The 15339-nt window shown below is 37.1% G+C and overlaps 1 protein-coding gene across 6 annotated transcripts in view; it reads right to left on the bottom strand.

The window, feature by feature from the left end:
* Nucleotides 1-15339, bottom strand: part of SYCP2 (synaptonemal complex protein 2) — a 101005-nt gene that overhangs the window by 37496 nt on the left and 48170 nt on the right. For all 6 annotated transcript variants that reach the window (XM_027623503.1, XM_027623505.1, XM_027623504.1 and 3 more), the window contains 5 exons: nucleotides 8144-8292; nucleotides 6922-6996; nucleotides 6335-6481; nucleotides 3243-3342; nucleotides 2229-2386 (listed from right to left, as the gene is read on the bottom strand). In XM_027623503.1, the coding sequence (XP_027479304.1) occupies nucleotides 2229-2386; nucleotides 3243-3342; nucleotides 6335-6481; nucleotides 6922-6996; nucleotides 8144-8292 (629 nt within the window). The remainder of the gene's footprint in view (nucleotides 1-2228; nucleotides 2387-3242; nucleotides 3343-6334; nucleotides 6482-6921; nucleotides 6997-8143; nucleotides 8293-15339) is intronic.

Raw genomic sequence — 15339 nt, forward strand, 5'->3', positions numbered from 1 at the left:
GGCTGTTTGTGCTGATCTTCTGGGGGAGGGGCCTGTTGCTGTGGTTTCCAAATGTCTTTGCCGGAGGCGGAATTGCCCCGCCCTTGTCGGTCCGGGCTAAGGAAGTTGCTCCGGTTTGCTCTCAGGAGCTTTTGTTCCCTGCAAGCTCTCCGTACAGCTTTGGAGGACCAGGGCAGAAATGGTGTCCTCCCAATCTCCACTCGGAGGAGCTGAGAACTCGGGGCCCCGCTCCTCAGTGTGCCCCCAGAGAAAAGCAGTCACTCCCGTGTCCCCGGTCTCCAGCCGCACTCCGTGCTCACCCGGCCTGTGACCGAGCGTTTCTATCTCTGGCACCCGACCCCGTGCCGAGTCTCCAAACCCAGCAGATCCCTGCAGTGCGTTCCTGCACCGCTCTTCCCTCGGAAGGAAGGGGAGTCTCCCCAGATCTGCTGCTTGTTGGGTCCCTGCTGGGGGAGCTGTGCCCCGACTGGGCTGCCGATCACAGTTTATGGCAACCCCGAGCTGAGAGCCCGCGCCTCTGCTCCGTCTCTGCAGCCGGCTTCCCTGCTGTGATACCTGGGAGCTCTGGCGCACTCAGGCACCCCCGGTCTCTCTGTGACCCCGAGGGTCCTGAGACCACACTGTCCCGGGAGGATTCCACCCCCTGCTTAGCCACTGCAGCGACATCCCTCCGCCGAGCCAACTTCTAAAAGGTCCGATTTTGTGCTCCGCGGCTCTAGCACTTGCCAGAAGTGGCCGGCGGAGGCCCCTCCCCCGCCATCTATCCTCCCGAATATCGCCTCGGATTCACTTCTCCGCACGCCCTACCTTCCAGTAAGTGGTCGCTTCTCTGTTCAGAGAGTTGTTGTTACTCTCCTGTTCGATCTCCTGTTGAGTTCGTAGGTGTTCAGAATGGTTTGATCCCTATTCAGCTGAATTCCTGAGACCAGACGAAACCTAGGTCTCCTACTCCTCCGCCATCTTGCTCCGCCCCCCCCCTACTTTTGACTTTTCTTCTGAGTATCTTCAACTCTTGCACCATTCATCCTTTGGCCACATAACCATTTTTTTATTTTTTTTATTTTTTTATTTTTATTTTTTATTTTTTAAAGATTTTATTTATTTATTCATGAGAGACACAGAGAGAGAGAGAGCGAGAGAGAGGCAGAGGGAGAAGCAGGCTCCCAAGGAGCAGGGAGCCCGATGCGGGACTCGATCCCAGGACTCTGGGATCATGACCTGAGCCGAAGGCAGACGCCCAACCATCTGAGCCACCCAGGCGCCCCATAACCATTTTTTTAAAAATCCACCACCTATTCCTTTTTACTGTGCTTTGTTGGAGAAAATGACACATAAAATTCACAGTCTTAAATTGAAAGCGCCCTCATCCTAACAACTTTACTTACTCTTCATCATCCTTCACTCACCCTCCCCATTATCTTAGTAACTGTTCCAAGTCGTTACACCCTTGAGCCCTTTACTTCAGCATATCGCCAAGACAAATTCACCATGTTCACCTCATACTTCAATGAAAACAAAAGCTATTAGGCATTTCTCATCTACAAACTTACTTATCTGTATCTCTGACCACCTCATCTCACAAAGAAATAACTTTCTCTCAGCTACTCTCTGTTCCGTCCCTTCAACTACCTGGAATGGATGCCCTTCTCCTTGATGCCCATTGGACTAACCTTTACTGACCCTTCAAAAACCCACTCACTCTCCATCTCCTTAAAGAGTATCTCCTGATCTTCACCCTCCCCTCCAGCTCTGGGGCTAGGCACCTGCCCCTCCACTAGGTTCCTATTGCATCTTATATGTACAATCTGAGAACATTCATACAATATTATAATTATCTTATTAATTTATTTAATTTCCACACTAGACTTTGAGATACTTAAGGACACAGTCCATGTGTATCTTACATTTCTATCAGACACTAAATTGTATAATAAACTAAAGAATGATGGCAAGTCCATTTCTCCTACTGAATACATAAATCAGTTATACTGAATGGATATTCCTCAATTTTACTGTTAGCACAGTAAGGAGGCCCTGTCGAAGGAACTGACTTTCAAAAACAATAAATCATACATGTACACACACACACATATATATGTATATATATGTGTGATGATACTTTAAACAAAGTGAGGCCCTCACTGCTTGCAAAAGAAGTTAGCTCAATATGTATTTCTACAATAGACTGATAAAATTAATTTTTAAAAATGTTTTCAAAGTAAAATTACTTTGTCTGTATTATCTCCACTATTTCTTCCTTCAGATGGTCTAGATATAAGAAATACAGCATTATCCACTCCACTTTCTGATGTTTTAGGTATATCAGGTTTTTCTGCAGAACTCATCATTTGCAGTGGTGGTTTAATTCTTCCTCTTCGTGGTGTTGCTAAAAAGGAGGACAAAGGACTGTAACATTTATAGAGCTTCTAAAATTACATATTGCTATTATTGAGGTACTTTTTAGATGAGGAAGGTAAAAAAGGGAGGTGCTAGGATGGGCCCCAGGTTTCTGGTTTAGATGAATAAATGGATACAGATGCCATTTACCAAGGTAAGAAAGAGACAAAAAACTGGCAGACAGGGTGGAAAGATGAATTTATTGTGAAGCCTACTAGACCTCAGGTAACTATCCAGTAGGCAATTGGATTTTGGGAACAAAAGGTCACTATTAAATTGTCATATATACTAAATAAGACTGTGCTTTATAGCAGCTAGTATATAGTACTATTTTTTGATTTGTATTTAGTCCTTAGTATGTACCAGGCACTGTCTAAATGTTTCATAATATTTCTCATTGAGTGAATGATTTTTATTTAGTCTTCTAAACACCTTGATGAGATAGACACTTTAGTTTCATTTTATAAAAAGAAAACTGGTTCTAAACTTACCTGGAGGATAATCTGTACAAAGTACACACCTGGGGGTAGGGAAATAAGTCCAAGCATCCTGATTAATTCAATGTTTTATCCACTATGTTACAGCTGACTCCCACTCAAATTACAATAAGTTATTAATGCTTGGTATTAATACTTTGAATAATGTTTACATGCTAATAACCAATATATCTTTCTTAGAAATTTGAAATTTCTTGACAATTAGAAGACATTTGTGGTTCCTATCTTAATAATTTCTATATCCCCAACTTATCCTCTACGTAAATTATGCCCAGAATATCTCTGAATTAAAAAATGTTGATTTTTAAAAAATGTTTATTAAAAGTCTTTTAAGACTACAAAACTTACATGTGTTGATTAAAAGTATTGGACTTCTCACAGTGTATCTGTCTGTGCCAGGAACAATCATTGATGCTTCGGACATTTTTCTTTTGCTAGGAGTAATTGTCTGAAACCACAAGAAGCAGCCACAGTAAACACACATTCTGTTTTGAAATTAAATATTCTCTAATTTTATCCATAGCATTTTACCTTGACTACACACAAAAGACATATGGTACTTCTTTAAAAGTTTTATTTATTCACTTCAGAGATAGATGGAGAGAGCAAGAGAGAAAGCACAAGCAGGGGGGAGAGCAGAGAGAGAGGAACAAGGAGACTCCGTGCTGAGCACAGAGCCCCATGTGGGGCTCAAACCCAGGATCGTGAGATCATGACCTGGGCCAAAACCAAGAGTCGGATGCTCAACCAACTGTGCCTCCCAGGTGCCCTGATATACGGTATTTTATAAACAACATGATAACCAGAAATTTCTGTGTTTTAGGCTGACTTGAAAGGTTTTACCCTAATATTTAGTATTGAATAGGTAGCCAAAACTTGTTTTAAAAAGTATTTATAGAATACCCATGCATATGAAATATAGCACCTTATATGCTAGCTGAAAATATTTTATTGATACTGAATGTATCTATAACCAATGGCTCAGTTTCTTATTCTATTTCAGTGTATGATATTTGGATACATAGTTATGTAAATTCATATACATTTGTTTGGGAATGCTTTCATAATGTTTAGAATTCTTCAAAACTTTCACACATTTTAAAAATCTGTATTAATATTCTGTGAGGACTAAAGTGGCTTTGGAGTAAAAAGTAGCTACAGGACTTCAGAGCCAGGGTGGCACCAGAGCCAGTGGTTCCAGTGAAGATGTGCATTTTCTAACTTCATCCTAGAGTCACTGAATAGAGGTGGAAAGGAGGTTCAGAGGACGCCATGGAACGGAGCAGATGGTGACAAACTGTAAAGATGCAAAGGAGATCTGGTTTTCAAAAGGCACCTGCCCCTAAGACTAAGAAAAAAATACCGCAGGAGTTTTTAATAGTTCTGTAAACGGGGTGTGGAGAAGGCTGGAAAGGAGAGGAAAAGGAGGAATTCTACGATTAACCAGAAAACAAACTACTGAACCAATGGGATTCTTCAAGAAAAGACAGTTCCTAGTGGCATAGTGAATGGGGCCTGGGAAGTTATCTATTCATATAAATGCTTCAAACAGTCAATCCTTAACAAAAACACAGTGGTATTTGACAACAGTGCACTGTTTCTTAGAGATTTTTACTCGTAGAGTTTATGACAATAAATTTAAGGTAGGAGGGCCCTAAGAATTAGCATTTCAAATAAGTACTCGTGTTACGACCCTGATATAAAAACATAGAAAATGGCTTTTATAATTTAATTGTCCAAGGAAAACAGAAGATGGCATTTTTCATTTAACGAAGGACACAAGACTAATGGGGAAAAAACAGTGAGTAACATCAACATGACAAAATGTACGGAAGAGCCTGTGACAGTTAAAGTTGCCGAAAGGTGAGAAATTAGTAAAAACTAAAACAGGAAAAGGTCCATGAAGAAAAGTGAAAATTTATCAAGACTTGCAATTGTAAGGGCACTTTAAATGAGGGAAGGTAAAAAAAAAAAAGGACAAACAACATGAATGAAGGTATAGAGGCAAGATTAGTGTGACATAAAAAGAGGCAGGAAAGCAGTTAACCTTACTAACGTGGTGAGTATGTAGAGTAAAATGAACTTGTAGGTCTCAGAATTGAGTTAAAATTTTGATGCAGGAAGATAAACACAGAGATTCCACAACTTTCTGACCAGAATGCAACAGGGACTCTGAGATTAAGAAAAACCAGGGGAAGGAACACCACATGGGGTAGTTACAGAGTCAAAGGCCAAAGAGGAGGCTGCCGTATTGAGCTGGGTGTACTCAAATGAGTAAGGGCGAAGGGAATGAGGAGGGAAGGACGTGCGGGAACCTGTGAAAGAACCATCATGAGCACCTTGCTCCTAGGTGTCCGGGGAGAGGGGCGGGATTCAGGACACCGTCAGAAAGTTAATGGTAGCATTACTGAAGTATGGAGGCAGATGCAAATTTGAAGCAAAAGATAAGAGTTTGAGGTTAGATCAGGAAAACGAGACATACAAAAGGAAACATTCGAAGAGTAAGTGGAGACTTCGCTGCAGCACTTTGAAAAGAGGTCTGGTACATTTCAAGAGCTTAAACGATTCACATGAAGGAAGCTCTTTAAGGGAGAAGGCGTAGAGATGTTCAAGAAGCTGAGTCAAGCTTTCAGAGCCAATCGACATTTAGGATGCGGGGAAAGAAAGTATCTCTAATGTAGTAACAGAAGTAGGAAGAGAACTAAAAGGCTAACAGAAATCAAAGAAGGTGAGGACATTAAGAAAGACAAGGCTGTTAGCAATGTCAAGTGTCACAACAAGACAAGGAGGCTGAGAACTGGTTCTGCTGAACATGGCCCAGAGGAGAGCCTCCACCAGCAGGAGGAGGAGGAAAAAGTACTTAATACTTGGCTTTCTTTCCTTATGTAAATAAAGAGAACGTTACATTATAGATTTGCATTCTACATAACAGCCAAAAGCAAAAATAGACAGGATAAATGTAACAAGTGGTACTTTCTTACATATTTCTAACTTGGAATTTACAAGTGTATACTATACCATGTCTTACTTAACCCTCTTACCCCTACACAAACACAATTGCTAAAACACTACCTTTTGTTTGCATTTGTAAAAGGCAAGGGAAATACTCTGAATGTTATTGATGAAGGCCATTAAGGTAAAATTCTAGATGCTTTTTTTTCTGTAATTATATGTAGCAATGATTTGATCTATGCTGTTTTATAAACAACTTTTTTTTTTTTTAAGATTTTACTTATTTATTTGACACAGAGAGACACAGTGAGAGAGGGAACACAAGCAGGGGGAGCGGGAGAGGGAGAAGCAGGCTTCCCACAAAGTGGGGAGCCTGATGCGGGGCTCGATCCCAGGACTCTGGGATCATGACCTGAGCCGAAGGCAGACACTTAACAACTGAGCCACCCAGGCGCCCCTATAAACAACTATTTTGACACCATATTTACCTCAAGCTGACTATTCTTTCTGTCTCCTTGATTACTGTTTTTGATATATTTCGGAGGTTTAGCAAATTCCTTTTGGGAGTTAGGTTTTTCTTTCAAAGTAATGAGTTCCTCTTCGATGGGTGAGATTTGACTTTCTGGCACTAGAATCTGTTGGAGAATATGGAGAAAAGTATTTCAAACTGCAAACCACAGGAAGTTCTCAAAAATCACTGGATGTCTTAGTAAAGCGCCCATTCATCCCACACTTACAAAAGTCAATTCTTTGTTTTCTATGTACTTAGTCCTACAAAGTGACCCAACAAGAAACACCCACATTTTCAAATCTCCATAGACATAAAACAAGCTTTGGCATTAGTGGCAGGACATATATGCCTAATTTTTAAAGTTACCAAAATGATATTAATAACTATCTTCTGTGCTAAAATAAATGATCTTTAATAACACGTTTAAAAAATCATATACCTTAGTGGGGCACTATATGTTTAGACAATTCATTTTTCAGATATTCACCATCCAACATAATACTGTGCGATTATTTAGGGTTCAACTTAGCTCAGTGATAAAAATCAAGTAAGTCAGACACATACCTGTGATCCACTTGCATCAAAAAGTATATGCACAGATGTTTTGGCAACTGAAATACCTTGTTTTCTGGTAAATTCCTAAAATTAAATTAATTCAAAGTGATGTCATGTTCTCCCAGTTCTTTCCATGTTAATGCATTTCCTGCATTTCCTTTCAAAACTCCCAAATTATCTCAAATCATTATTTTGTATATATAAATACCCTCCTCCACACAGTCTCTATTTTTCTTCACCATAAATCTTCTGCACTGCTATGAACTGAATGTGTCCCCCAAATTCATATATTGAAACCTACACCCCAAGGTGATGGTGTTAGGAGGTGGGGCCTCTGGCAGGTGACTGGTTCATCAGGGCAGGGTCCTTGTGAATAGGATCAGTGCCCCTATAAGATGAGACCCCAAAGGACTCCCTGACCCCTTCTGGCATGTGAGGACACAGTGAAAAGCCAGCCACTGTGAAACAGGAAGCAGGGCCTCGCCAGAAAATATGTCTGCTGCTGCCAGTCGTAGCCACCTAGCCTCCAGAGCTAGGAGAGACAGATGGAAGTGAATGGGGAGGGAGAGAAAAAGGACAGACAGAAAGAAAGGAGGTTTGTCATTTTCCGCCACCCCATCTATGGTATTCGCGCCCCAGCAGCCTGAACAGACTACAGCATGCACTATCCAAGCTTGTCAACAGAGTAGCTCCCTGAAACATAACATGAATCATCACCTTACTGACTCATCATGTCTTCCACAGTCCTAGAACGCATCTTCTCTAAATTTCACCCAGAAATTTCCAAGGCCATTTCAAGTCCCATCTGAACAGCCTTTCCTTCATATCAGACTCTTAATGAGCATTCTCTTTTCTCACCTTCTATACCTGCCCCTTATTTACTTCTTCTGAGGTAGATTCTGTAATTTTCACAATGTTTAATATCTTAAAAACGTGGTCTTGTCTCAATTCACTTTTTAAACACCTAGCAGGAATTCATTAAATATTTTGAATACTGCAGCTTATTTTGTCATCTGAGATTCTAACAGGTGTCTCAAGGATATGGCTAACAATCTGATGGCTATTCCACAATAAAAATTTAAAGAACTAAAAATCAACATGTCATTTTAAGAATTCTATGGAAAAAAATGAAACTTATAGCCCCAGGTAACCAAAAGTTTCCATAATTATGAAAATAAATATTTAAAAGAATCTTATGAAAATAAATGTTGAAAAGAATTTAAACACTTACCCTATATTTATTTGCACCAAAAATTTTTTGTGTCACAGTAGTGATTTCTAATGATGCATCAAAATACAAAAGCAATTCTTTCCCTTCTCTTTTACTAATTTTTGCTATGTTTTTCAGAATTATGGTCAGCAGCTTCTTCGATTCTCTCACTGTATACAAACAAATCACACCGATTAGTTTATATTCATTTCTATGATACCACTCTCCAGGTATGTTATAAATAAGTCATGTAGTGTATTAATTAAATTGAAGTGAAATAACATTAACTTTTAGGATTTAACAATCAATTCCAGTACTAACTACTTATGCAAACCAATCAATTCATTTTTCAGAGTCTCAGTGTATTGATCTATAAATTACAAGCTAATACAATAACTAATGAGCTAAAGCCCTAAATATGCTGTGGACACTAACAGGTTCTTAATAAATACTCCTTGAACATATCTAAGAAAACTATCTGCTTAATTTAAAAGAGGCAAAGAAAATAACCTTAATTCCATAAATAACTATTATTTCTAGGCATAAGCATCCATTCAAACATTTCTCTTAAATCCAGCTGTTACAAACAAGTTGACAGTAAACAGCCGTCAAAAACCTTGAGTGCCGGGAAACTAAAGAAGAATCGGGGCAATTCCTCCATTAATTCGCCAATCCACTGAAAATACTGTAAGTGCCAGCTTATAAGAGGTATTCACTTCCCTTCCTCTAAAAATTCACCAAAGAATCCCTTGGCATCCAATTAATGTGCCTGTATTATGGACTAAAGGCCACTTATGGCTCTGTTGTACTTCTGATGGTACTCCTGTTGATGACTGACAAGTCGCCACACCTGCCCCCAGTGTATATTTTTGGGCAGGAGGAAATCCTACATCCTGATGGAGATGGAGCATACCAAGTAAAAAAATTTGTCTCTACATGAAGAAAAGCTCTGCTGCCTACTTCATGACCTAATCTACAGGACAAATAATTCTGATTCCTATGAGACTTACTCAAGCAGAATATGTGTTTTTTGTTTTTGCAACTATATGGTCATGACAAACTTCTGCAGTAAAGTCCTTTGATGATTATAAGAATTATTAATTGCTTGAAGATAATGGTGACAGTTTCTAACTCAAAGAGTGCTGGTGGTTTTATTTTGGGAAAAAATAGTCAAATGTTTCAAAAGTAACAAGTTTTCAGGCTTTAGAGATGAAAGTGTGGGTGACTTTGAAGCCAATAATGTTTTGAATTCTGACGAATATTAGAAAATTTATAATCCTTATGGATATTTTTGATTATTATATTGCTCTGATAGGTTTTGCTGCAGCTTGCCACAAACTTATAGTAAATACAATATTTGTTTCACTGCTTACATAAACATATTAGAATTACTTCAAATATTCCTGAATGTTTTGTACCTTTTTGTACAAAGTATTCTCCACATATACTGTGACTATAAAGAATTTATTGATATTTGTTATATTTTATTGTGGGCTTTGTTGAAATTTTTGTTAGTTCCTAACTTTTGTTAGAGTTAGGTTTCAACTTTGTTGAAACTTTTGTTAGTTCCTGGACTATATCATAGCTTGCTTTTAATTAGCAATACTACTATGATACCAGAAAAGTTATTTTGTTGCTTGCTAAAAAGCCAAGTATCTTGGGGTGCCTGGGAGGCACAGTCAGTTGAGCATCCGACTCTTGGTTTTGGCTCAGGTCATGATCTCGGGGTTGTGAGATCGAGCCCTATGATGGGCTCCACACTTAGCGCAGAGTCTGCTTGTGACTCTGTCTCCCTCATCCTCTCCTCCCAACATGCACGGGCATGCGTAAGCGTGCTCTCACTCTCTCTCAAATAAGAAAATCTTAAAAAAAAAAATCTAAGTATTTATAAACATATTTATATGAGATTCTAGTACACTGTATGAATATAATGTTTTCTTCTGTGAAGGCATTTAAAAAAATTTTAAGATTGCCCGTGGAGCCTTCATTTTATACATTCTTACATATTACATATAAAAGGGTCTAATTGTCTGCAATCCATCACGCTGCTGCTTCCCCATCCACTCTGCCTGCAACTAATGAAATTCTTTTTCACTAGAAATATTAATTGACTTCCAGTTTCCTTTTTTTTTTTTTTTTACTTCCATGACTGTTATTCATGTAAAAATTCAGATACTGCCCATTCCATATAGGTTACACTAGACTACCACTTTGCTACAAAGGATATTAAAGGATACACATGAACAGCTAGGTGAAGAGATACACAGTGTGAAGTCTGGAAGGGTCCGGCACACAGGAGCTCCTGTCCCTGTGAAGTTTAGGGTGCACCACCCTCCTGGCATGAAGATTCATTATTATTCACCAACCAGGAAGCTCCAAAAAAGCCCTTTTAATCTAAACATAAAGAACTTAATTTTTTATAAAAGTGTCCTCATAAAATTAGGAAGAGTTATGTATTGGAAAATAAATCTTAAAAATCAATTAGGCTATTAAAACAATGAAAATAACTTTTTTTTTGCCCAATTATGCATAACTACGTTTGGCAAGATGCAAAAGACAGAATTTTATTAGGAAGTGGAGGCAGTGATTAGCATGAAAATAAAGGGGAGTAAAGAAATTCAAAAAATGTTAAGAGAAATACATGAACATGAAAAATGATTAGCTGAGGGAGAGGAAACAGTCAAGAATGGCTTCTATATTGGGGGACCTGGAAGTTTTATCATACCATTTGTCAAAATAGGAAATAATGGATGAGTATATAGAGCTTAGTTGAGAAATTAGGAAAAAAGATTAAAAAATGAAAGTGTAGTCAACGGTGTCAAATGTGGGGGAAGGGTCAAGTATAAGGACTGAAAGTGTGCATATTGATATTAATAATAAACTATTATTTTGACATCTAAAATTTCAGTGGAGTGGGATGGAAAACAATGTAATAAGAGCAGGACTGTAAAGCAGGAGAAAAGAAGATTTAGTAAAAACTCTCTCTCAAAATTGGCTATGAATGGAAAAAAAGTGAGACAACTGGAGGAAGATGAAGATCCAAGTAAGCTTTTTGTTTTAAAATGCCATAACGGAGGTATCATAAAAATGTAAGATGTTAAAAAAAAAAAAGATATAAAAGTTAAAAAATAAGGGGCTCCTGGCTTGGTCAGTGGATCTTGATCTAGGGAGTTCAAACCCCAGGGTGGGTGTAGAGATTAAAGAAAATAAAAATCTTAAAAAAAGAAAAGTATGGGAGAAAACATTATGCTAAATGAAAAATGCCAGTCACAAAAAGATATATACTGTATAATTCCACTTAAAGTAGTCAAATTCACAGAAGAAAAATGTAGAATGGTGGTTACCAGGGGCTGACTGGATGGGGGGAAAAGGGAAGTTGATTAACAGGTATACAGTTATAATTTGGCAAAATGACAGAAGTTCTGGAGATCTGTTTCACAACAATGTGAAATACTTAACACTACTGAACTATACACTTAATAAGGTAGTAAATTTTATGTTGTATTTATTTGTTTTTTAACCACAATTTAAAAAATTGGAGAAACTGGGTGAGGAGGTACATGGAAACTTTATATACCATTTTGGCAAGTTTTCTGTAATCTAAAACTATTCTAAAATTAAAAATTTATCTTACAAAAAGACCCAAATCAAACTTCCAGAGATGAAAAATATAACACGGGAGGTGAACATTATACAAGATAGAACCAACAACAGATTAGACACTGCTAAAGAAAATATTAATGACCATGAAATACAGCAATAGAAAAGTATTCAAATAAAAAAAAGGGGGTGGAAATCTGGGGTAGAAGGAGTGGAGAAACCACAGAATCAGTGAGCTGTGGGAAAACTTCAGGTAGCTTAGTGTATGTGTAATCAGACTCTCCAAAGGGAAGGAGAAGAAAGAATCAGCAGGAAAAAATATCTCAAGAATACTGGATAAAAACTTTAAATTTGATGAAAACTATGAACCCACAGAACAAAAGTCTCAATGAACCCCAAGCACAAACAACATGAAGAAAATCACACTAAAGCATGAAATTGGCATTGTTTAAAACTAGTGATGAAGAGAAAATCTTAAAAGCATCCAGGGGTAAAAAGACTTTAAATAAAATGGAACAAACTAGAGAATGACAGTAGACTTCTCATCAGAAACAACACAAGCCAGGAAACAGTAGAGTAACATCTTTAAAGTAAACTGAACTAAAACAACAGGCAATCTAAAATTCGATATGTATCAAAAGTACTTTTCAAAAATGAAAACAAAATAAAAGATTTTTCTGATATATAAAAACTGAAAGAACTCATCACCGGTACTGTACTACAAGAAATACTAGAGAAGTCATTTAGGGAGAAGGAAAACAACATTAGGTAGAAATCTGAATCCACACAAAGGAAAACGCAACACTGGAAATGGTAAACGTGTAGGTAAATATAAAATACATTTTAATCCATTTTAAAAATCTCTTTAAAAGCTAATTGGCTGCATAAAGCAAAAAATCATTACACCATATTGCAAGGTTTCTGACACATGCAAAACAAAACAACGAAACAAACAAAAACCTTCTGTGTATACTGATAGCAATGGCATGAAAGCCAGGAAAGCAAATGTGCAAGTGCACTGTTGCAGGGTTCCCGTGCTACACATAAAAGGGTGTAATATTACCTGAATATACACACTATGAAGTTAAAAATGAATAAAATAAATCCTAAATCAACCACTAATTAAAGGGGGTATAAAGCCAACAAAGGAGATACAATAAAATCAGCTTTTACCCTGAGACACTGGAAACAGAAAAATAAATTAAAACCAAAGCAGAAAAAAAAAAAAACAATAAACAAAAGAGCAGAGATCAACCAAATGGAAAACAGAAAAACAACAGAGAAAAATCAATGAAACCAAAGGCTGGTTCTTTGACAATACCAATAAGACTGATTAGGAAAAAAATATACAAGTTATAAACATCAGGAGTGACAGAATGGCCATCATAACAAGTCTACAGACATTAAGAAGATACTAAGGGACCATAATAAACCACTTCATGCCAATAAATTTGAATAAAATGGACAGATTACTAGAGAGACACAAATTATCAGCTTACTCAAGAAGAAACAGATAACCTGAAACACTTTCTATTAAATAAACTGAATTTGTAGTTATTAAGAGTCTTCAACAAAGAACGGTGGAAGCCCAGACTGCTTCACTGGCAAACACTAGTAGATACTTAAGAAACAGTATCAACTCCATTCACATTCTTACAGAAAACTGAAGACGGTGGAAAACTTGCCAATTCATTTTTATGAGGTTAATACTGCCCTCACTCTGAAACTGAAAGACAGTACAAGAAAACTGCAGACCTTCTAAGCGCATAGAATACCAAATTCCTAAGTAAATTTCATAAATCAATTCCAATGATATATAAAAGGATAATGTACCAAAATCAAGTGGGGTTTATCCCAACAATGCAAAGTTGGTCTAACATTTGAAAATCAATGTATTTCTATTAAGGAACCAAACAAGAGAAACTATATATAATATCAATAGAGGCAGGAAAAGCATTTCCCCAAATCCAACAATGTTTGTGATCAAGGAAGGCTCTTGCAGCAAATTAGGAATAAGACAATTTCCTCAGTTTGACAGAGGGCACACATGAAAAACTGTCACCATAAATACATCATGGTGAAAAAAAGGAATGCTTCCCCCATTAACATCAAAAACTAGGTAAAGACATCTACTCTCATCACTTCTATTCAACATTGTACTGAAGGTTCCAGGCAGTGCAATAAGGCAAGGTAAGACTGACCGTATGAAGTGTTGCCAAGGATGTGAACTGGAACTCTTACACACTGGTGGTGAAAATGTAAAATGATAAAACTGCTTGGGACAACAGTTTGGAAGTTTCTGGAAAAGGTAAACATATACCTATGTTTTGACACAGCCACTACACTCCTAAGTATTTACCCAGGAGAAATAAAAGCATATATATACACATACATGAAAATAAGTTTACATGAATACTCACAGGAGCATTTTATAATAGCTGAAAACTGGGAACATTCCAAATACTCATCAGAAGGTGAATGGATAAACAAATTGAAGTACAACCATGCAATGGAATACCACTCAGCAATAAAAAGGAATAAACTATTAATACATGTAATGTGGCTAAATAAAAATATATATCTAAATGTACATATTATATAAAAAATATACAAATGTCATATATAAACGTACATATTACACTTGTATAAAATATGTACATTTATATAAAGTATGTATTACATATATTTTACATGTATATTTTATATGTTACATAGAGTACATATAATTATACATATTACATATACTAACATAAATATGCATATATATATATAGGTATATGCTGTATAATTCTATTTATAGAAACTGCAGAAAATGTAAACTTGTCCATGGTAGAGAAAACATCAGTGACTTCCTGGGGCTAGATCTTCCTGGGGATAGATCAAAAGGAGCATAAAGAACATTTAGGGGGACTGGATATATTTACTACCTTGAATTGCATAACAGTTTCATGTGTGTTTATACACGTGAAGACTCACCAACTTCCTCAACCTGATGGAAGGTCATCTACAAAAAACCTTCAGCTAACATCATGTTTGAGGGTTAAATACTACACGTTCTTTCCTAAGCAAAGATCATGAAGAATGCAAAGATGACCACTTTTACCACTTGTATCCAATACTGTACTAGAAGTTCTAGCTATTGCAGTAAGGCAAAGGTAGGAATAAAGGGAGGAAAAAATAAAGAGGGGAAGGAAGAAGAGGTAGGGGAGAGGGATAAAGGAAAGAAGTTCATTAAGGAAGGCCATAAGGATCAGAAAGGAAGAAGTAAAACCTATCTCTATTTGCAGATACCATGACGGACTATCTAGAATATCCCCAGGAATCCATGCTACAACTACCAGAACTAAATAGTGACTTTGGCAAGACTGTAGGATAAAAGGTAAGTATTTCAAAATCAATTGTATTTTTACATACCAGCAGAAAATATCTGGAAAATGAAATTAAAAACCAATTCTATTCACAATCATATAAGGTTAAGATTGAAGACTTGGGAATAAGTTCATCAAAGGATATGTAAGATTTCTACACTTAAAACAAGGTATTGTTGAGAGAAACTAAAGACCCAAATAAATGTAAAAATACACCATGTTTGTAGACTGAAATACTATTGTTACAAT

Source organism: Zalophus californianus, chromosome 8 (genome assembly GCF_009762305.2).
Source record: "Zalophus californianus isolate mZalCal1 chromosome 8, mZalCal1.pri.v2, whole genome shotgun sequence".
Taxonomy (NCBI): Eukaryota; Metazoa; Chordata; class Mammalia; order Carnivora; family Otariidae; genus Zalophus; species Zalophus californianus.